This window comes from Hippopotamus amphibius, chromosome 12 (genome assembly GCF_030028045.1).
Source record: "Hippopotamus amphibius kiboko isolate mHipAmp2 chromosome 12, mHipAmp2.hap2, whole genome shotgun sequence".
NCBI classification, from domain to species: Eukaryota; Metazoa; Chordata; class Mammalia; order Artiodactyla; family Hippopotamidae; genus Hippopotamus; species Hippopotamus amphibius.
Genome location: NC_080197.1, coordinates 28632918 through 28656738, shown reverse-complemented (window position 1 = coordinate 28656738; position 23821 = coordinate 28632918). Strand labels below are relative to the sequence as shown.

At 49.2% G+C, this 23821-nt stretch overlaps 1 protein-coding gene across 5 annotated transcripts; it reads right to left on the bottom strand.

Annotated features, from left to right (window-relative positions):
• Positions 1-19125, bottom strand: RBCK1 (RANBP2-type and C3HC4-type zinc finger containing 1). 5 transcript variants are annotated; one of them, XM_057701984.1, is made up of 13 exons: positions 19079-19125; positions 18357-18449; positions 17100-17244; positions 10231-10324; positions 9937-10135; positions 8646-8767; positions 8389-8562; positions 7009-7169; positions 5835-5946; positions 3029-3208; positions 2171-2269; positions 1702-1845; positions 1-707 (listed from the first exon to the last, which is right to left on the bottom strand). In XM_057701984.1, the coding sequence occupies exons 2-13, from the start codon at positions 18376-18378 to the stop codon at positions 627-629; spliced, it is 1533 nt and encodes a 510-aa protein (XP_057557967.1). In that variant the 5' UTR covers positions 18379-18449; positions 19079-19125; the 3' UTR covers positions 1-626. The 5 variants fall into 5 exon arrangements, with proteins under 5 accessions (XP_057557967.1, XP_057557968.1, XP_057557969.1 ...); XM_057701985.1 differs by lacking the exon at positions 19079-19125 and adding an exon at positions 18967-19077; XM_057701986.1 differs by lacking the exon at positions 19079-19125 and having other exon boundaries at positions 18447-18897.
• Positions 19126-23821: the final 4696 nt, after the last annotated feature.

Here is a 23821-nt window from a genome sequence, read left to right as displayed (position 1 = left end):
TTCCTGGAAAACCATTTTAATCAGTTTACACAGGCAGCAAAGAGGGAGATACGGAAGCTGAACCAGCTGGCTGTCTTTAGAAACTGCCAGGTCTCCCTCCCGGCTCTGAGCAGAATTAGCAGCAATTATGAGAGGCCCCAGGCCTCCAACAGCAAAGCCAGAGAAAAGTCACCCTCAGAAAGCCAACAGGAGAGGTGGCACGCTGTGAGTGCTCAGCGTCCTGCAGACGAGGGTGGTAGACGAGGGAAGTGTGGGCTCGCATGGGGCTCGCAGAGGCTCCATCCAGCAAGGCCTCTGGCCAGGGCTGTGTCTAAGGCTGGGTTAGGCAGAGATGGGAGCCGCGGACAGGAGGTGGAAGGTCTGGCCGGCAAGCCCCAGGGGAAGGGCAAAGGCACTGGGGCAGATGCAGCCGTGGACAACTGCCAGCTCAGGCAGGGCCCCTGCAATGTCCACAGCAAACAAGGCCATCCATGCAGCTCAGGGGCCTTGGCCTCTTCAGCACCCCTGTCTCAGCCAAGCGCAAAGGCATCTCCCAGGCCAGAAATCAGAGCCAAAGCACCAGCCCTGTCCCACAGCAGCTTGCAGATGTGGGTCTGGGTCAGCATGGGGACCAGGCCATCCTCAGCTCAGTGGCAATTCTGACAGCTGGGGTGGCAAGGAGTCCCATTCACCCGGCAGCGGCAGCCCCCGCTGGTGTCTCCCGGGCCCTAGAGGATGAGGGAGAGAAGAGAAGATCAGGGCAGTGAAGACAGAGGGCCGCTCCCCCTCCCCCGTGCACTCCATCACACCCCCAAAGCAGACTCCCACCCTGGGCCTTTACTCAGGCTCATTCCCCTGCTAAGAATGACCCTCTCAGCCACCCGATGGAGGCAACCGTTAAGGCCTTTCTGGGCTCCTAAAGCACCCTCAGGTATGTGGTCTCCATCTACCCAGGCCTAGACCTGAAGCCAGAAAGGACCTGATGGATTTTTGCATATTTGGGGTGGGTTAGCACACTGGTGGCATGAGACAGTGTGCTCCTTCCGCCTCCACCTGTCTCACTGTCCGCCTGTACATAACAACACGAGCTCCAGTTCCAGGAACACTCCTCACGATGACAGCCACCATGTGCGTGCTCGCTTTGTGACAGATGCACCATGCTAAGCACTGCTCTTGCATTTTTTCATTTGATTCTGACAATAAGCCTGAGATAGGCCCTACTATCATCTCCATTTTACAGATGAAGAAACTGAGCTCAGAGAAGGGAGTAACAGCCTAACCACATGTCAACATGTGCCAGAGCCGGGACCCATCCTCCACCTCTGCTTCCGGCCTGCACCCTTGGCCGCTGTCCTCGGGAAGGGGTGGGCAAACGTTTCTGTAAAGAGCCAGACAGTTACCTGAGGCTCTGTCAGCCAGACGGTCTCTGCCTTTGGAGCACAAAAGCAGCCACAGACAGTGTGCAAACAAGTGAGCGGGGCTCCCATAAAACTTTACTTATGGACACTAAAACACGGATTTCGTGTAACTTTTACATGTCCCGAAATAGTCTTCTTTTGATATGTTCAACCATTTTAAAGAATATGAAAAACGTTCTTAGTTCACGAGCTGCACAAATGCAGGCAGTGGGGTTAGATCTGGCCCGTGGACTGACCTGTCCAATCTCTACTCTCAGGCATCCTCCCACAGCACTCCTGAGCCCTCTGCTCCTGGGGCACTCACCCCGGGGCCCCAGCGGGGACCCTTGGTGACCCAGCAGATCTCGGTGTGGCAGACAGTGCAGCGGATCCAGTCACAGCCATCCTTCTTCTGCACCACGATCTGGCACTGTGGGCAGTGCATGGCCTCGCCCTGCTGCAGCATGGTCTGGAGCAGAGCAGGTGCTGACCTTGGGCCCAGCCTCGCTCCCTGCCCCCCGCCCCACTGCAGAGAGAATCGCTCTCCCACGCTGCTCTGCCCAGGCCCAGCTGCATGCAGCCTCCTCTCCTCTGCATCTGCAGTCTCCTCCCTCCAGCTGGAAGCTCCCTGCTGCTCACCACCTGACCACGTGACCTGAGTCCCATCTCTGGATGACAGTGATGCCAGCAGGAGCTCAGGGCCTCCAGGGCTGTATAAACCACAACCCTTTCTGAGAAGCCCCATCCCTCCCCAAAACTCAAATCCCTGGCCCTCAGCCCTGACCCAGCCTCACCCTCAGCATCTCCGTTGTCTGCCGGGCAGCCACGTCATTCTGAGCCCTCAGCGCCAGGTCGTCCTGGTACTCCTTGCAGTTCATCTGCTCATGGATGGCCTGCAGTGGGATGAGGCGCTCGTGAGACATCTCCCCAGGAAGTTAGAGAGGTGAGGGCCAGAGCAGGCATCCACACAAGCACTTAATGCCTCTGGATGGTGTCAATGATGGAGGCTTCCTTTGTAAACCACACACCCATTTTACAGAAGACGACACTGAGGCTAGGGAGGTGAAGCCAGGGTCATCACATATGATAATAAATATATATACCCATTTATTTTAAGTCCTGATAGGCAAAGAAGTCCCTAAACCACCTCTCCCCCATGCCGCAGCCCCTCGTCCCTGGCTGGATTCTGCCACAGCTACAGGCCTAACGCCCTGAGAGTGAGCTTCCAGGCTGGGAACAGGCTCAGCCCTGTCTATTAGCTCAAGACCAGTCTCTGTAGTGGTCACCTGTTGAGAGGATAAGGGCAGGGACGACCTGAGGTGAGGGGCAGGCAGGGCTCAGTCTGGGTTTGGGGTGAGGGCTCAGTTCAGGACAGGGATTGACATTCAGTCTGGGGCCAGGGTGGGGGTTGGCCTGTGACTGATACTGGGTTTCAGTCAGAGGCCAGGATCGGGGCTCAGTCTGGGGTCAGGGCTCAGGCTAATGCTTAGGCTCATGTCAGGGCCCAAGCCAGGCTCAGCCACTGACATGCAGCTCTAAGTCATGGCCACCAGGTCAGTATCCCAGCTCCCTTCCCAGGAGAACAAGCTCAGAACTGCAGTGAACTCCTGGCAGGACCAGAGTGACTGGGCAGTGTGGGTCCCTGTCCCCACCTTGCAAAGCAGGCAGTTGACGTGGAAACACACAGGGCAGGTGAACTCGTTGACATCATCCTCAAAGAAGCACCATCCCTTGCAGTCCGGGGTCTTGCAGTGGTAACTGAAGGCGCTGCGGTTTTCCGCAATGGAGATGCCCAGGTCCAGAAATCGCTGGTAATCCTCAGGGCTCAGGAGCTGCCAGCAGACCAGAACCCTGGTGCTCGGGGTTCACAACACCTGATATGTGCCCTCCTGGCCACCAAATATCCCTCAGGAAGTCCCCAACCCATAAAACCCAACACAGCAGTGTTTAAAAACTTCATTCAGAAAGTGGGTTAAAAGTTCTAGAGATGGATGATTGCATAGCAATATGGCTATACTTAATGCCACATAACTGTATACTTAAAAAATGGTTAAATGGTAAATTTTGTTATGTATATTTTATCACAATGTTTTAAAAAGGGGAAAAAATGGACAAAAATAATAACAAGCAATGCTGGAAAGATGTGGTTAAACTAGTATCCTGGCACATCGCACTTCTGAGAAAGCCACATGGCAATAATGTTTCAACCGTCCCAAACTTTTCTGACCCTTTGAAACTTATTCTACTTCTACAAGCTTATCCTAAGAAAATAATATATAAGAAGGAAGAGAAACCATGCAAAATGTTCCTTGAAGTATTCCTTACAAACCAAGAAACTGGAATCATTAAGAGAACTAAACAAGATGTATGCCACAGAGATTTATAATAATCTTTGGAAAGATTTTGTAGCAAAATAGCAAAAGCTGTTGTACCTACACTGTTAACAATGAGGTAAAAACCATGCCTATGTTCTGTATCTTGACTGGGTGGTAGTCATAAGAGTTACGTTTGTCAAAACTCATTTAACTGCATGCTTGCAACGGACGAATTTTAATTGTGTGCAAAGTATACCCTAATAATAGCTCATTTAAAAAGGAAAAAAACAAAAAAACAAAAACACGTCTGTCCAGAGACACCAAAGGAAACAGGAGAAAACACAATCAGAGACTTCCTGGGATGGCAAGGTTGTGGGTGATTTTTCTTTTTGATTTTTGTTCTGGTTCTATGTGGTTTAGGCATGTTTTTTGTAAAACCACCTGCACTGCATGACTCTGCCGATCCCTGCCGTTCCTCTTTCTGCCACACTTGACTATTCTCTGAGGCTTGGGCCAACGCCCAGGGGCTCCAGAGAAGCCTGAGCCCTGCAGCCCTTTGGCATGAACTCTGACCCCAGCACAGAGCCCTTGGCAGGGGTGGATTTTACAGGGAAAGCCTCTTGGCAGCAACTGAGGGCACCAGGACATATGGAATGATCTACGTCTTGGGGCCTCTCTGGGCTAGAGTGAGGAAGACTCAACAACTACCCAGAGCCGCCCTTCTCAGGTGCTCCACAAACGACAGTTAAAAATGGGGCTTCTCTTAGTATAAAGGCTGGGAGTTCCCAAAGGCCCACCCCCTTCTGTCCTCCCTATTTCCCCAGAGGCAGAATCCCTTGGGCTCCAGGAAATACTTGGTAAAGTTTAGGGGGTTCTGAGGAGAAGCAGCGACGTAGGAAACAGACAGAAGTGATGTGGAGAAATGAGGTCCTGTATCTGTGGTGGTGGGGGTCTCCCAATTGGACCTCAGCCACCTTTGGCCCTGCTTCATGTTTTGGCCTGGCAATTCCAAGATGCCCAATTCTGGAAAGGCCATTCCCCAGCAGTTTAAAAACCACTGATCAAGCCCAAGAGTCCACTTTATAGATGGCTAAATGGAAGCCCAGAGAAGGGAGAGCACCTGCTCAAGATGACCAGCAGTCAGGGGCATAACTCGATAATAATGACATTAATAACAGTAATAATAGCAAACACACACATGCAGACATGTACAGCCCTGTGAAAGGCTGCTGGAGGAGTGGCCCCAATTTGTTCATGTCGCCCCAGCTCCACACCCTTGGGTGGTTCCCTCCCATACAAACTCTGGGCTTAAGCGTGTGGCCAAAGGGACAGGAGCAAGTGAGCAGCCTTGGATAGTGCTGTTGTACTGGTTTGATGGCCTTATCTGCAATGGCTGGGATGACAGGGCCTCTTTCCATTTTGGTTCCCTAGGTCTACTATGTCCCTCCCCGCACGAGCACATGAGTAGGCCCTGGCCAGCCTCAAGTGGATGAGACCAAAATGGAAAGAGGCCCTGTCATCCCAGCCATTGCAGATAAGGCCATCAAACCAGTCCATGACTTAGCTGGACCTGCCAGTTAAGCCCAGTTGAGCTCAGCCAGGCCCAACTGGACCAGATGAATCATCCAGCTAAGCCCAACCCAAATTCCTAACTTGTAGATTCAAAAGCCAAATAAATGGTGATTTTTTTTGAGTCTGGAGTAATTTGTTACACAGCAAAAGCTAACTGATACAAGGACTTACCACATATCAAGCACTACTCTGAATTCTTCATACATGTCTTCCACTATAATCTTCATAACCCTTGAAACAGAAACTAACTCTTTGACCCCAACCAAGAAAATCGAGGCACAGAGAGGCTGCATATCTGACCTGAGATCACCAAGCTATCTGGGCCCAGAATTCCCCCCCTCCCTGCCTTAACTGCTCTGCTGTCTTTTCTTCATAAGGGTGGTCTCCTTACTAGCTATTTCACCCAGTTCCTGTCCTGCCTGCTGCTTAGGCCTCCAGCATCCTACACAGAGAAGGCTCTTGATAAATGTCTGATGCCTGAGACTGGGACGCTCAAACCCGTTCCCCCCTGCCAGCTCGAGGCCCAGTTCCTTGGGACAGAGGGTGTACCCCTCCCTCCCCCAGGGCTTACCGCTCGGATCTCCCTCTCCAACAGCTTGCCCGAGCAAGAGTAGGTGTTGTCAATGAAGGGGCAGGCCACCTCGGCCTCCTGGCTGTTGCGGATGGTGCCCTGCAGACACTCCCTGGGGGAGGGATGGGGGGGTGGGGTGGAGGTTAGGGGTCACCTGAACCGCATCCCCCAGGACCCCAGCCCTCACATGGTGAGGCCTGACCCCAGGCAGGCTTCTCCTTAATACCCCCCTTCCTTCCAGTCCCTCCCACCAACCCATCACTTCCGTCCATTCCACTGCCACCCTTATTGCGCCAGCCCAGGTCCCATCACCCCTCACCTGCAGGACTGCAGGAGCTTCCTCACTGGCTCCCTCGGTCTACCATGTCCCTCCCCGCAGCCTCCCATCCCATCCCGTCCGGCCCAGGGCAAACCTGAGAGCCCTGGTGACTTCCCCTCCCTAATATCGCTCTGTCCCCATCCCCTACCCCCTCCATCCCTCTGCTCCAGCCACACTGACCCCTTGCTGCCACAGGCAGGCCAGGCACACATCCACTTTGGACCCCCGGTCTTCTCAAGAGCAATCTCCCTAGGAGCTTCCCTGACCTCTTCTAGGGCAGGGCCTCTGTTGCTTTTATTATAATCCACTGGTACTTAGCATTTGACACAATTTACAATTGTATCAGTGATTATTTGATTAACATCGGCCTACCCACAGGAACATAAGCTTCAGGAGGCAGAAACCGAGCTTTTTGGTCACTCCTGGATCCCCAGGCCTAGCCCAGTCCCTGGCACCCAGAGCAGCTCATCAAATGGGTGCTGTTAAGGAGGACACGTTCTCCACAGCCCAGGACCAGGAGTGGCGCCTCAGAGGGCAGACTGTCCACCAGCGAGGGGCAGGCGGGGGCTGGCACAGGCTGCTGGGCCAGGGCCTCACGGCCCTTGCAGGGGCCTGGGCGGTTGTGCAGAAGGGCGCAGGCTCTGGCGCTGGAATGCCTGAGCGGTGTGGCTTTGAGTAAGTTGCTGGCCATTCTGTACCTCACATTCCTCCTCTGCAAAATGGGGAGACAGTGCCTACCTCGCAGGTTTTCGTGGGCGTCCAGACATGTGAGAGCACTGCGCCCCACCCCCTTTCAGCCACGGATACTGCGCAGCTGTGAGGAATTACATCGCGGGGGTGGGGTCAGAGCCGCACCTGCAGAAGGTGTGCAGACACTCACGCAGCACCACAGCCTCGCCGGGCGCCAGCACCGAGTAGCACACAGGGCACTCGGTGGGCTCGGTGTTCAGCACCAGGCTCCGCTGATCCAGCTGCACGTGCTGCAGGTAGTTCCCCTCCTGCTGCTGCTGCTTCCGCTGGGCACACGGGGGTGGGGCCGCGGGGCGGGTCAGGGCCTCGGGGCGGGCCAAAGCAGGAAGGGGGCAGGACCAGGGAATGGGTCAGACCACCCAGTGGAGGGGGAGCAAACGGGGGGCGGGGACAGGGTCCTAGGTGGGGCTGGGGCTGGGGCTAGGGGGCAGGCAGTGAGCAGGCACAGGAGATGCTGGGGGGGGGGGGGCCAGGAGCAGGGCAGGGAGGCGAGGAAACAGGGCGGGTGGGGTGGGGTTGGGTTGGGGTAGGGCAGGAGGCGGGCCAGGCAGGAGCAGGTTAAGGATGCAACCTGGGGTCAAGCCAGGGAGCGATGGCGTTTGGAAAGGACCGGGCCAGGGTCTGAGTGGGGAGTCAGGGGTAGCAGGGCTCCCATCTCTGCCGAGAAGCAGGGCTGGGCTAGGGCCAGCGGGTGAAGGCAGAACCGGGTCAAGGTCACAGAACAGGTCAGGAATGTGGGGGCTGGTGATAAAGTGAGGGAGCAGAGCAAGGCGGGAGAGAGAACAGGGTCCAGACCAAGGTTATAGATGGGACCAGCAGTGAGGTCACGGCCGGGGTGCGACAAGGGCAGCACTGGGTCCAAGTGGGGGATGGGGGCTTCCGAAAAGAATAGGGGAACGCTCAGGTTTAGGTATCTGTGTAATCACCGTGTGCTTAAGGCGATGGGGGTGGGACTGTGGAAGGGACAGAGGGCGGAGTCAACCTCCCGGGGAGCAGTGAAGGGCTAGGACCAGGGTCCTAGAACGTCAGGGTGGGCCACAGCCAGGGAGGAAGGGAAGCTCAGGAATAAGGATTCAGGGTGAGGTCAGGGCTGAGTGGAGCAAGAGCTAGGTCACAGGCGGATCAAGGGCTGGCGGATGGGGGAGGGGTCACGGTCTCAGCTAGGATGTTGGGGTCAGAGCCAGGTACTCTCGTGTGCACAATGAGAGTGTAAGTCAAAGCCAGGGGCCGTGCCACGGCCCGCTGCGGGGAGCGGGGGGCAGATAAGCCTGGATGTGCATCACAGCCGGGGAGCAGGGTCTCAGCGACAGGAAGACCTCAGGGAGAGGCCGGTCACAGTCAAGTGCAAGGTCACCACCAACGGTGTGATCAGGATGGGGCAGCAACAGGGGGGAGGAGCGGCAATGCAGTGGTGATGCCTCCCTTCCTGGCCTATGCCTCCCCCGTCCAGTCTGCAGGTGTCTGTCCGGGGACTTCCGCGCCCACCTGCTGGTACTGGCGCAGTGCCTCCTCCTCGCCGGCTAGGCGCGCTCTCTCTTCCTCGTCCGGCTGGTACGAGGCGGGGACCTGGTAGGCCTCGGGCCGTGCCCGGCAGCACATCTCGCAGCCGGGCCGCGTGGGCTTGTTGATGAAGGTGCAGCCGGGGCACTGCCAGCCCACCTGGGGACAGAGAAGCGGTGAGCGCAGGGAGACCAGACAGACGGGCGGGTCGGGGGCGCAGGGGCGCGCAAGCGGCAGCTTACCGGCGGGGGCTCTGTCACCGCGTCCGGCTGCCCTCGCCCCGGCTCCTGGGGAGCCCCGGGCTTCGTGGGGACGGGCTCCAGGGGGCCCCGTGGCTGCAGCGTGAGGTCCTTGAAGCCCAGATCTGGGGAGGAGGGTTTGGGGGGGGCGGATCCCTGCAGCCCATTTTGTCCACACCTGGCACCAGCCAGGAACCCCAGGCTCTGCACGGATCCCCCTTCTAGCCTCTCCCTCCTCCCGGAGGCGTCTCCAGCTCGGGCCTGTCAGGTGCTCCCAGACCTGGCCGAGCGTCCCGGCTCCCAACGCTCAGAGTCCCCGCTCCACCCGCGCCTGCTCCTGGGTGCTCCCCGTTTAACAACCCTGCCTGACGACGGATCTCCTGTGCGGCACCTAGAAGGACAAGCAACACTTCTGAGGTGGTCCTGACAAAATACGGAGTCTGAATCCATTCATGAGGGCACATGGGACAGAAAAACAAAACACAAAACGGGCCTGGACTTTTCAAACAACAGGAGAGCCAAGGGAAGACAGGAGACCAAAGACTGAAAAAGACTGAGAGACACCATGGCCGAGGGCCAGGTCTTTTTCTATGAAAGACATTAGTGAGACAACTGCTAAAATGTGAGCAAGATCTGTCCATTAGATAGGAGTGCTGTATCAGTGTTAATTCCCTACATTGGACTGTTGTATGTAGTAATGTAAGAAAATGATCCCTTTTTTTAAAAAGGAAATACACACAAGTATTTAGAGGAAAGGGACATCGTGTCTGCAACTTACTCTCAAAACAGTTCCAAAAAATTGTTTATGCATAAATAAATACCAAGAGAATGACAAAGCAAAGCAAATATAGTCAAATGTTAGTATGTGGGGAATCCACATGAAAGGCACGTGGGAATTTGTTATACAATCCTTTGTACAACTCTGCAACTTTTCTGTAGGCCTAAAATATTTCAAAATAACAAGAAAAAAATTTAGAATAAAAACTAGCTATTATCATATCCAATTTACAGACTTCGGAAACTGAGGAGCAGAGACAGGAAGGGACCTGCCTGAGGTCCCACAGCTGACAAATGCCAGGGAGGGGACTAAACTCGGCCCCTCTCCCCTAGACCAGCTGTTCTCTAAACAGTTCCCCAGGCAGCTCCCCCCTGGGGTGTCCTTTGTCTTCTCTTCCCCACTATGGATAAGGTCTTCCAGGCAAGTTCCTGACCCAAAGCCTCTGGCTTCTGATCCCTCCTCCCTCTTAACCTATGACCTCAGGTGAGTCCACGCCCCTCAGGAGCTGAGCCTCACCTTCTAGCATCCGCAACTGCCGCTCCCGCTGCAGCTCCTGCGGGTTGAGTGAGGTGTTGCAGGCTGACAGCAGGTAGAGGTAGGCGCTGTCCCCGTTCCGCCGCACCCCGTGGGAGTGCAGGGTCTCCTGGTCCCGGGCCAACCGCTGCCCAATCACCCACTGCTGCAGGGTTGGCGGGAAGCCATAGTCCAGGAATACCTGGCGGGGAGGACGCAGAGGGAGTGTGGGGAGGGAGGAGCAGAGCAGAGAGAGGCGGGGCAAATGGGGAAACACCCTTCCTGCCCCTCACTCACCATGTCCTTGAGGGAGGCCACGGTCATGTCAGGCCGGACCGTGAGCCAGATGGTGACCGTGTGCATCTGTGCATCTTCCACGCTCACCCACAGCCTGCGGGGAAGGCAAGGGCTCTGGCCGCAGGTCCAACCTCAGCCACCAACTAGCTCCTGGATTCCCACTCCCCTGTGCTTCCTCCTCGATCAGAACTCGCTGCCTAGGCCCCTGCAATGGCTCCACACCGCTCTCAGAATAAAATCCAAACTCAATGTGGCATGCAAGGGCCCCTCCCAACCTCTCCAACCTCTTCCATCATTGGCTCCTTAGCCAAACCACAACAGTTATTAACTGTATGCCGAGACTCTTCAAAGCACTTAACATGTATTAACTCATTTAATGCTCTCAGTGAACGCATGAGGCAGATACTGCTGTCACCTCTATTTTATAGATAAAAACAGTAGGTCACAGTGGCTCTGTCAAGTAAACAATTACTGTTAGAGACAGGATTTCAGTCCACACAGTATTATTCCAGAGAAAGTGGTTTTAAACACCCACCTTCTCAAAGATGCGCAAACTCTTCTGGAAGACCAAAAGCACGAAAAGGGAGGGCCAAGATGAAAAAACAGAACTGATACCAGGACACAGAAAAATTAGGGTGTAGAACAATAACAGGAAAGCCCACTGAGACCTCCAGAGTGATTTAGGAAAATGCTGCATCCTTAAAGCATGAATAGCAAGAAACAATCCGAAAATGAGGAAGAATTCCTGGGAATTTAACAGTGACTCCTGACTAACCTAACCTTTAAATCCAACTACAAGTTCACAAGGAAAATGAGAGATATTAAATGATACCATGAGGAGGCAATTCATAAACTCAGAATGTGAGAGAATTCTGGAGGTCAAAGACAAGGTATCTTAAAAAAATTAATGGCACTAAAAATAGAGAAAGCAAATGGAAGACTCAGACAATATTAATACTATGTGTCGATCTCATGTGGCTCCTGATTGGAACAAACCGACAATAAAAAACACTAATGAGGGAGTTAGTCCAGTGGTTAGGACTCAGGGGGCCCCGCAAGCTGCGTGGTGCAGCCAAAAAAACCAAAAAAAACCCGCCAGCAAGATAATCAAGGAAAGTTGAATATAAATACAGTATTAGGAGATTCTAAGGAATTATTAATTTTTTAGGTGTGATAATGGTATTGAGGTTATTTTTCTAAGTCATTATTTTTTTAAAAACATATCAAATTACTTATGAATGAGCTAAGATCTGAGATTTGCTTTAAAATGCTCCAGAAAATACCTCAAAATTCCTCAAGATAATGATTTTCAACACCCAGCCAACTATCAATAAAAGGAGAAATTTTTAGACACGTACAGACGCCAAAAATTTACCATCCACCTCCCCACATGAAAAGTTTTTTGAAATACAAGAAATAAGAATAGCTGTCTAAAAAAAGAAAGAAAGAAAGAAGACTAGCTGAGTCTGATTCAGGAGAATGGTGAAAACTAAAAGGAAATTTAAAGAAGACAAGATCTTAACCTTCAAGACATTCTTCTTCAAGCAATAGAGGTTTTGAAACATGAAAGTGTATACAGTTTCAACTGCATGACTTATTCTATACTGAGTAATATTTCCAAAATCAAAATACTACAAATGCTATTCCGTTGGGTTTACATTTTTAGAATCAACCTAGAGGCAAAGCACAGAAGCCTTAATTTTACTTAGAAAACAAAATCTAAAAGCTATAACGTTAAAACCAATAACAGAAAAATATATTTGGAGCCCTCACACCTAATATCATCAGGATCAGTGGTGATCAGTTAGTCAGAAAAATCATGAGAGAACTGCAAAATCAGCTGCAGACTTTAAAAAAAATTTTTTTAATTAATTAATTTATTGGCTGCGTTGCGTCTTCGTTGCTGCGTGCAGGCTTTCTCTAGCTGCGTCAAGTGGGGGCTACTCTTTGTTGCAGTGCTTGGGCTTCTCATTGCGGTGGCTTCTCTTGTTGCGGAGCATGGGCTCTAGGCACGTGGGCTTCAGTAGTTGCAGCACTCAGGCTCAGTAGTTCTGGCTTGAGGGTTCTAGAGTGCAGGCTCAGCAGTTGTGGCGCGTGGGCTTAGTTGCTCTGTGGCATGTGGGATCTTCCCGGACCAGGGCTCGAACCTGTAACCACTGCTCCACCAGGGAAGTCCCACAGCTGCAGACTTTAATACTTAATTTTACCTTACAGGATACAAATGCACATTCAATGGCCAATCTCTATGTAAAAGGCCAATGGCTTTTTTTGAGACAAATCTGCTACTAGAGTTTCCCTTGATTTTTTCTTTTTGTATGAACCACACCCATTATACATGGTCTATGACTTCCAGTACTGGCTTCTTTAAAGTGGAGCAAGAACTTACACTCTCAAAGCATCTAAGTACAGAGCCCTTCTGGATTTTCACAAATTTTTTACAACTGTCCCACCTAAAATAATAACAGGCTTCTTTGGTGCCTCATTTCTATCTTGTCTTTCTAAAGCAATCAACTTAATTTTCATAGACACAATTCTCTTTTAGCATTCACGTTTTATTGATTAATGTAACAGCTAATTTAATTTTAATTTTAATTTTTTTGGCTGCATTGGGTCTTTGTTGCTGTGTGCAGGCTTTCTCTAGTTGCAGTGAGCAGGGGCTACTCTTCATTGCGGTGTGCAGTCTTCTCATTGTGGTGGCTTCTCTTGTTGTGGAACATGGGCTCTAGGCACATGGGCTTCAGCAGTTGTGGCACGTGGGCTCAGCAGTTGTGGTTCTTGGGCTTAGTTGTTCCGAGGCATGTGGGATCTTCCCCGACCAGGGCTCAAACCCATATCCCTTGCATTGGCAGGTGGATTCTTAACCACTGTGCCACCAGGGAAGTCCTGTAACAGCTAATTAAATTATGCTGTGGTAGTAACAAGTACAACTGATATAAACAAGCTATGTGCAGCAGTATGTTTTACAGCAGAAACTAGAGTGCCATTTAATTGGGGGAATGGAGGTCAACTGGGAGTGCTTCTACTATGATACTAACAAAACCCTAACAAGACTCAGGAAGCCAGGAAAAGAAAAGGTTAGATAAATATGTTAAATTTCTCATTTTTCATCACAAGGAGTGCACAGGTACCATCTTGAGTGTCTATATCAAGGGGATATATAAGTATTTTATTTAAAATCAAATGGCCAATTGATCAACAGATTCAATGCAACCCCTGTCAAAATCCAAGCTGACATGTTTTGCAGAAATTGACATGCTGACCCTAAAATTTATATGGAGATTCAAAACATTTATGTGGAGATTCAAAGGACCCAAAATAGCCAAAAAAAAAAAAAAAAAAAAGTCTTGAAAGATAAGAACAAAATTGGAGGACTCATACTTGTGTTTTAAAAACTTACTTCAAAGCTAATAATCAAAATTGTGTGTTACTGGCATAAGGACAGACATATAGCATAATGGAATAGAAATTAGATTCCAGAAATAAACCTCAGATTTATGATCAATTAATTTTCAACAAAGGTGCCAAGATTATTATACAGGGACAAAATAATCCTTTTAACAAATAATGCTGTGACAACTAGATATTCACAAGCAAAGGAATGAAGTTGGATCTCTACCTCACACCATATATCAAAATTAACTCAAAAGGGATCAAAGACTGAAATGTAAGAGCTAAAACTATAAAACTTAAAAACAAACAAACATAGGGATAAACCTTTATGACTGTGGATGAGACAGTGGTTTCCTAGATGACATCAAAAGCACAAACAACAAAAGGAAACAAATAAACAATACTTCATCAAAATTAAACACTTGTGCTTCAAAGGATATTATCAATACAGTGAAAAGACAACCCACAGAATGGGAAATGAAAATATGTCTCCATTGTATACATATACACCACATTTTCTTCATTCATTCATGGTTACTTAGGTTGTTTCCATGGAAATATATACACACAATGGAATGTTATTCAGGCATAAAAAGAAGGAAATCCTGCCATTTGCAACAACATGGACCTTGAGGTCATTATGCTAAGTGAAATAAGTCAGACAGAGAAAGACAAATACTGTATGATCTCACTTATACGTGGAATATTAAAAAACTGATGTCAGAGAAAGAGAACAGACTGGATGGGGGGGTCAGGGGTGAAGGTGGTCAAAAGGTACAAACTTCCTGTTTTAAGATAAATAAGTTCTGGGGAAGTGACGTATAGCACGATGACCATAGTTAACGTACTGTATTGTATATTTGAAAACTGCTAAGAGAGTAAATCTTAAAAGTTGTCATCACAAGAAAAAATAATTTGTCACTGTATGAGGCAATGGATGTTAACTAAACTTACTGTGGTTTTCACAATATATACATATATTAAATTGTTATGTTGTACACCTAAAATGGTCCTAAGGCTCAATTTCCAACATGTGGAAGGGAGAGAGGGAGAAGGCTTCCTACACCTTCTCCCAACCAATTTTCAGACACCAGCAGGGCGTCCTACAGTTCAACTCAGTTCTGGCACTCTCTACCCAGAGGCAGTGTCAGCTTCCACAGGTTGAGGGCTCAGTCCTATAAGACTGCCCCCACCACTTCACACACCAATCGAAAGCCCAAGTTGTCACCCGTTCTCTGATTGACTGGATATAGATTAGGGATTCCAACGACCTCCTCACTGGGTTTGATTATTTTGCTAAAGCAGCTCACAGAACTCAGAGAAATATTTACTTACTATATTACTGGTTTATTATAAGAGGATATAACAGCCAGATGTAAGAGGTGCATAGGGCAAGCTATGTGAGAAGGGGTGCCATTCTCTCCAAATCTCCAACCTGGAAGCTCTCTGTACCCTGTCTTTCTGAGTGTTTATGGAGGCTTCATTACATAGGCATGATTGATTAATCCATTGGCCACTGATGATTGACTCAACCTCCAGCCCTTTTCCCCTCCCCCGAGATCAGGGTGATGGGACTGAAAGTTCCAATCCTCTAATCACAGGGTTGGTTCCTCTGATAACCAGCCCCCATCCTTAGGTGATCTAGGGGCAGTCCAAGAGTTACCTCGCTAACATAACAAAAGGCACCTTTATCATTCTCATCACTTAAGAAATTCCAAGGGTTTTAGGAGCTTTGTGCCAAGAACAGGAAGAAACCAAGACATATTTCTTATTATAAGTCTCAATACTCAATACTCAAACTATATATGTCAATTATATCTAATAAATAAAATAAAACTGGGGGAAAATATGTCCATATAAAAACTTGGACACAGGGCTTCCTAGGTGGCGCAATGGTTAAGAATCTGCCTGCCAATGCAGAGGTCACGGGTTCGATCCCAGCTCCAGGAAGATCCCACATGCCACGGAGCAACTAAGCCCATGTGCCCCCCAAAAAAAAAAAAAAAAAAAAAACTTGGACACAAATGTTCAAAGCAGCATTGTGCATGTTAGCCAGAAAAGTGGAAACAACCCAAATATCCATCAACGGATTAATAAAGAAAATATGGTATATCCACACAATAGATTATTATTCTGTCATAAAAAGGAATGAGGTTCTGATACATGCTACAACATGAATGAATCTAGAAAACATGATGCTAAGTGAAAGAAGCCAGACACAAAGGGCTATATAGTGTATGATTGCATTTATATGAAATTGCCAGAATAGGCAAATTGCTAAAGATAGGAAGTAAATTAGTGGTTGCCTAAGGTTAGGAGGTTGGGGAAAGAAAGGTAGGGAGATAAGGAGGGACTATAAGCGGGTAGGGGGTTTCGGGACTTCCCTGGTGGTCCAGTGGTTAAGACTCTGAGCTTCCACTGCAAGGGGCACAGGTTGGAGGGGCAGAGCACAGCCAATTTTTAAAAAAAGAAAGAAAAGTACAGGTACAGGGTTTCTTAGTGGGAGATGAAAATGTTCTAGAATTGGTTGTGGTGATGGCTGCATAACCGTGAATATTGCTAAAAGCCTTGAACTCTACACTTTAAATTTGTGAACTGTTTAAACTGTTGAATATGGTCTGTCAATTATATCTCAATAAAACAAAATTAAATGGGATCCACCACTGAAAATTAGAAACTGTAAAACTGTCTTACTACACAGCAATAAAAAAGCAGGAAAAAAACAACAAAGTTTATTGAGTGATTAACATGTGCCAGGCACTGTGCTAAGCATTTCAGCATCAAGTTTAAGTCTCCTGAGGCAGGCTAACAGTATCTATTAACCCTTGCCTCGAATTCTAGTGGAATACCTGGCTGTATTTCACAGCTTCCCTTCAAGCTGCATGTGGCTGTGAGAATAAGTTCTGGCCATGGGATTTAAGTGGAAGAAGTATATGCAACTTTCTGAGCTGTGTTTTTTAGAGGAGAATGGGAGGGGGTGGCCTTCTACCCTTCTTCCTGCTGACAAGAATGCTGATGCAATGGCTGGAACTGGAACAGCCATTTTGGACCACAAGGTGAATCTCAGAATGGAGGCCATGAATGGCATAATAACAAGACAAATGAAGCATGAGTCTCTGAGGACTACAGGGAATACAGCCTCCTTATCTAGACTGTGTACCGTCAAACTTCTTTATGCCACTGTTAATATGTTTTTTTCTGTTATACGAGGCCTAACATCCTAATATACCTCCTAACAACCCTAAGAACAGCTACTATTATCGCCTCATTTTTTTAATGGAAAAAACAAACTCTGAGAGGTGAAGTGACCTGCCCTAGATCTCAGAGTTGATTTGTGACAAAGCTGGGGTTTGAAGCTAGGTCTCCTGACACCAGAATCTGCCATTAAGAATAACTTAGCTGTTCTATAGGCAAGACCATATTGCAGCCCACTGGGGTTCAAGAAGCCCTAAGTCCCTGGTCAGCCACGCTCTCCTCACCGGATATCCTGTGTTGGGGAGACATCAGGCTTCAGTTGCACGTTCAGGGGCACCCGTTGCTCTGCCAGCCAGATGGCACACTGCATAGCCACCTGTTCATCCCCGCCAGCCACTGCTCGGGTAAGTCTCTGGGCCACCTCTTCAGCTGAAATCCACAGTGGAAGCAGGTTAGCACAGGGTTTATTTTTCAGGAGCCGGGGTTAAGGGGGTAAGGAAGGAGGTGATCCTTTGTACACACTGCTTCCTGTCTGCCTTCCTGATCCTTCAGCACCCAGCTTAAAAGTCCCTTTTCTCTGGGAGGCCTTCTCTGACACTCCCCACTCCCCCTCCCTGCTCATTTGGTTCTGTTTTCCCTTCACACTCCCAAGTGCCCCATACTTCCGCTCATTTATCCAACAAATATTTACCGAGTTCTTACTGTGTGCCAATCACTGTCTCAGAAACTGGTCTTCAGCAGTGAATAAGATAAACAGAGTCCCTCTTCTCATGGACCTCCCAGCCCAGTAAGAGGACAATTAACAAGTTTAACAAAAGAAAAAGATTCAGATTGTGATCCATGCTGACAAGTAAGTGAACAAGGTAAGGAGATTAGGGAAAGCCTCTAGAAGGAGGTAACAATGAAACTGAGACCTGAAGGAGGAGAAGTTGGATATGTCAAGACCTGGCTGGGCAAAAGTGTTCCAGGTAGAGAGAACGGGAAGGGGAAAGGCCTTGGGCAAGAAATGGTTGGATTAGAACAGAAGCCAGTGGGGCTCCAGCAGAATGAGCAAGGGGGCCCAATGGGGGAAGGCAGAGGTCGGAGAAGCCAGCTGGCCTGTGGGCTACCCAAATACTCTGGGCTTTGTTCTAAGAGCAAAGGAGCACAGGAGGGTATGTGAGCAGGTTGGTGACATGACCTAACTTAAGTTCTCCAAAGCTGGGTGGAAGGGGCCAGTGGGGAGGCAATGAGCCCTGGTATTTAGGTCAACTGAAGTCTGTTCCCCCACCAGCCTGGGTGGTCTCCCATGTCCTCTGGGAGCTCCCCAACCTCTTCTCAGCAGAGGTGGCCCACAGAGGCCTAGGGAGCATCAAATAAATGAATGACAAGAGGCCCCTGTAAGCAACCAGGCCCCAAGGGAGTAAACGGAGGGGCAGGTGAGCAGAGGGTGGACAGGGTTAACGCCCCTCTCCCAGGCCCTTCTGTGAGGGGAGGCCGAGTCCCACCCGAAAGGCCAACCTCCCACCCAAAGTTTCTCAGTCGCCTCTAGCTGTGCCCACCTTTCTTGATCTTCTCGTCCATCCGGTGTGGTTGTGCCCATCCCCCCGGGAGGGGGCTGCAGCTCCGTGGAAATGGTACCTCCCGCTCACCTGCTAAAGGACAGGCGACCACGAGCAACTCAGCCCGGGCCGGTGGCCTCTGGCGCGGCCCAAGCCTTCTTTGTGCCTTGGTGTCCCCAGTGGTAATCAGGTAGCATCACATTACCCGAGAACCGGGGATGAGGCCGGGGATGAGACCTGGGATAGGCAACGCGCCGGGCCCCCGCGTGGGAGGTGAAAGGGGGCACCGAGCCAAGCCCGCGGTGGGCAACAGAGGGCACGGAGCAGGCCCGGCGGCGAGGAGTGGGAAGCCGCACGGCCGGGGCGCTGGGGGTTCCCGGGAAGGGCCCCCCTTTTCCCTGCTGGGACCGGGAGCGCCCTCCGGGGCTCGGGATTTCAGTCCAATTCCCTCCCCCACCGCGGGGCGGCCCCCGTCAGTCAGGAGAGAGAGGGGATCCGCGCCGGCGGAAAGGAAAGTGAAAGTGGCGGCCCCGGAAGTGGGGCGGAAGATCGTCGCGGGATCCGGGTCCCCCTCCCCCCCACCCCGCCCCCGGTCTGATTCCCCCCCCACCGCGGCAGCGGCCCCTGCTCCGGGTCACGGCGGTCTGGGGCGCTCTGTCCCACCGTCCGGAGTGTTTCCGCCCAGTCCCCGGCCGGACCCGGCCTCGGGGACCCTCACTCACCCGCAGCGCTCAGCCGGCTGCGCCGGGGCGGGGGTGGGGCGGGGCGGGGGCGGGGATCGGGCCGGGGCGGGGCGGGGCGCGACGCGGAGCCCGCCCCTGCTCAGTCCCGCGGCCCGCGCACGGGTACGCAGGCCGGTCTTCACTCCTTTTGCAGGAGAAAAGGTGGCTCTGTTTGTTTCTGATTTGCCCGAGGCCACGGAGCCGGATTTAAATCCGGGGCAGAGGGCCTTAGGAGCCTAACCTTAGCCAGCCGGACGCTGCCTCTCGGCGGTCACTCGTAACCTTTTCTTTTTTTTTAAATTTATTTATTTTATTGGCTGTGTTGGGTCTTTTTTGCTGTGCGCGGGCTTTCTTTTAGTTGCCGTGAGTGGGGTCTACTCTTCGTTGTGGTGCACAGGGTCCTCATTGCTGTGTCGTCTCGTCTTGCAGAACGCATGGGCTTCAGTAGTTGCAGCAGCACATGGGCTCAATAGTTGTGACTCATGGGCTCTAAAGCGCAGGCTCAATAGTTGTGGCCTACGGGCTCAGTTGCTCCACAGCGTGTGGGACCTGGAGCAGGAATCGAACCTGTGTCCCCTGTATTGGCAGGCGGATTCTTAACCACTGCACCACCTAGGAAGCTCATGCCTCACCTTTTGATTGAGCCACTAATGAAGTTTGCTTCCGCCAGGCACAGGCTGGAAGTTCTTTGCATCCTCCAGTCTTCCCACTCCTGAACTTTTCTCCTGCCCCTCATCCCATAGATCAGCAGATCCTATGGGCTCCGCCTGCAGAATAGATCCAGAATCTGTCACCTCTCACCTCGTCAACTGCACATTTCTATCCACCTCCATCCTTTCTCCTCCAGCATCCCGCATCAGCCTCCTCGCTGGGCTCCTTACTTCCCCTTTTGGTCACTGCAGTCCATTTTCCACCCAGCTGCCAGTGGGCCCTGTTAGAATCAAGCCATGCCACTCCTCAGAACACCCCCAATAGCTCCCATCTCACTCAAAGTAAAAGCCGAGGTCCTCTCAAGGCCCGCAGACTGCCGCTGTTCCTTCCCTGACTACTCTCCCCTTGGTTCACTCCACTCAAGACCCACTGGCCTCCAGGTGCTGGAGCAAGGCAGATACACTACCACCTGAGGGCCTTCGCACTTGCCATGGCCCAAAAGTCTTCATGGCTTGCTCTTTCTTTTGGTCTTTAGCCAGAAGTCTTCCCTGTCACTCTATCTGAAATTTCACACACATGCACATACACCCAGCTTTTTTTTTTTTTTTTTGGCACACGGCCTTAGTTGGTCCATGGCATGTGGGATCTTCCTGGAGCAGGGATCGAACCCATGTCCTCTGCATTGGCAGGTGGATTCTTAACCACTGCGCCACCTAGGAAGCCCATACACCCAGCGTTTTATATTCTCCTTCCTGGCTTCATTTTTTCCCAAAGCATATATTACTATCTAACAGCATATTTTACTTTTTTATCTTGCATTTTTTTTTTTTGTCTGTTTCCCTCTTCTAGAGGGTGGGGACTTTTGTGCGTTTTGCTCACTGTTGTGTTCCTGGTGTCTAGAACAGTTCCCAACATATAATAGGTGCCCACGGATTATGTTAAATGAATAAGGGAATCTCAGACTTTCATCTGGGATCACTTTCTTTTTGCCTAAAATATATACCATAAGACAGAGGTTCTCAGCCTGAGCTGTAGGTTTGAATCACCTGGGGAACTTTTAAAAATCTTGTGCTGCATGAGGTGGGTAGACCTAAAGTCTGTCATAGAGAGTGAAGTAAGCCAGAAAGAGAAAAACAAATACTGTATGCTAACTCATATATATGGAATCTAAAAAAACAGTACTGATGAACCCAGGGACAGGGCAAGAATAAAGATAAAGATGCAGATGCAGAGAATGGACTGGAGGACACGAGGTTGGGGGGCGAAGTCGAAGGGGAAGCTGGGATGAAGTGAGAGAGTAGCATAGACATATATACACTACCAACTGTAAAATAGCTAGCTAGTGGGAAGTTGCTGTACAACAAAGGGAGATCAACTCGATGATGGGTGATGCCTTAGAGGGCCAGGACAGGGAGAGTGGGAGGGAGTTGTGGGAGGGAGGGGATATGGGGATATATGTATAAATACAGCTGATTCACTTTGGTGTACCTCAAAAGCTGGTACAAGAGTATAAAGCAATTATATTCCAATAAAGAGCTTAAAAAAATAAATAATATAATGGGGGGGTTGGGGCAGGATGTATTGGGAGATTGGGATTGCCATATATACATTACTAATAAGAAAAAAATATCAAATTGTACACTTTAAATATATGCAGTTTATTGTATGCCAATCATATATCAATAAAAGTTCTTAAAAAAAAAAGAAATCTTATGCTGAGGTCACATCTCAGATCAATTGATTCAGAATATCTGGGGTGGGCCCAGGCATTAGGAGTTTTTAATGGTCTCCTGTAAGTGTAATGAGAAGCCAAGTTTGAGAACTGCTATTTTAGAATTCCCTGTAGGGTGAACCTTCTGGTGACAAACATTCTTGGTTTTTGTTTGAAAAATCTTTGTTCAGACCTTGCTCTTGATAGACATTTTTGCTGGGTATAGAATTCTAGCTGGCATTTCAGCACCCGGAAGACAGCATTCCATTGTCTTCTGGCTTCCATGGTTGCTGTTGAGACATCATCACCTATCAGTCTAACTGCTGTTCTTTCTTAAATAGCTCCATTGAGAAATAATTTATATACTACAAGATCCACCCATTTAAAATGTATAATTTAATGGTTTTTAGTACAGAGTTGTGCAACTATCACCACAATCTAATTTTAGAACATTTTTACCACCCGGAAAAAACCCTGTACCCATTAGTGGACACTCCCTATCTCCTACTCTCTAACCCCCCAGCAACAGTCTACTTTTGTTCTCTATAGATTTTCCTATTCTAGACACTTTATGTAAATTCAGTCTTACAATATGTGGTTCTTTGTGATTGATTTCTCCCATTTAGCATAATATTTCTGAGGTTCATCCATGCTTCACTGCTGTTCTTTTGAAAGTAATCTCTCTGCTTTTTTTCCTCTCTGACTGCTTTTAAGATCTTTTTCCTTTGTCTTTGGTGTTATGCATTTTCACTGTGATGTGTCTGTGTGTAAAAATTTATGGAGTCTCTTGACTCTGATTGATGTCTGCTTTCTATCTCACTAGTTCCCTCTTTAGCCAAATCTAATCTGTGGTTGAAAACCCATCTGTTGAATTTTTAATTTTGGTTATTATATTTTTATTATGTTTTAGGAGTTCTTTTAGGTTTTCAAATCCATTATGTTACTTGATATAATTTCCTATACTTTGGCCTTCGTTTCAAGCATGTTATATATTTATTTAAGCACATTAAACATTATAAACATCTTTTATAATGTGTATCTGATAGTATTGCTATCTGAACTCTGAGAGCTGTTTCTGCTAGTTTCCACTCCTATTGCCTTGATTTCTTCTCCTGAGCCTGCTAGTGTATGACGGTCACGTTCGCCTCAGCCTTGAAGTCACCAACACAAATTTGTACTGGAGACAGATACGTTCTTTCAGGTGTTCTGGTCTTAGCCTTGGTCCTTCAAGGGCAGAGCTGGCATTCACTTTGGACATCCTTCATCCCAGTGGGTAGACTCTGTAGTCATTCAAACCTGGGTTCAGTCCTATAGTTACACTATCTGTGTGGTCCTGGACCAGAGATTTCCCCTCTCTGGGCCTTAGTTTCTCCCTCTGTACAATGGTGATTATCATTGCCCCCCCCCCCCCCATAGGACTGATTTTAGGATCGGTATCAGTTATTGGTCATTAATACATAGCAAATTACCCCAAAACCTAGCAGCTTAAAAGAATAATAGGGACTTCCCTGGTGGTGCAGTGGTTAAGAATCCATCTGTCAATGCAGGGGACACGGGTTCAAACCCTGGTCTGGGAAGATCCCACATGCCTTGGAACAACTAAGCCCATGTGCCACAACTACTGAGCCTGCATGCTTCAACTACTGAAGCCTGCCCATCTAGAGCCTATGCTCTGCAACAAGAAAAGCCACCACAATGAGAAGCTCCCGCTTGCCACAACTAGAGAAAGCCCACTGGCAGCAACAAGGACTCAATGTTGCCAAAAGGAAAAAAACAAACAAACCAATAATAAATAAGTAGATCTCACAGAGTTTCTATGGGTAAGGAATTCAGAAACAGTTTTCTTAGGCAGTTTTTAGCTCAAGGTCTCTCAGAGGCTGTAGTTAAGATGTTGGCTAGGGCTTCAGTTATCTGAAGGCCTGATTGAGGCTGGAGGATTGACTTTCAAGAAAGCGCTCTGGTTTGTGCTGGTTATTTGCAGAATACATAAGTTCCTTGCCACATGTATCTCTCCATAGGGTACTTGAGTGTCCTACCAACATGTCAGCTGACTTTTCCCAGAACAGATGATCCAGAAGAACAAGGCAGAAGCCATAATATATTTTATGGCCTGTGCTTAAAGTCATACTCCTTTATTTTCAGTTTCCTATTAGTTATACTGTCAGGGTAGGAGGGAACCATACAAGCACATGGATACCAGGTGTTGCAGATCATTGAGGGCCGTCTGGCTATCACATATCAAATGAGACAGTGCACATAAAGCACTTAGAACCACGTCTGGCATATAGTATGTGCCCAGTAAACATTAACCATCCCTAATTAGTGTCCTAGCTCTGCTCTAGGCATGTAGGATCTGCACAGCAACCACTTTCATTTACAAA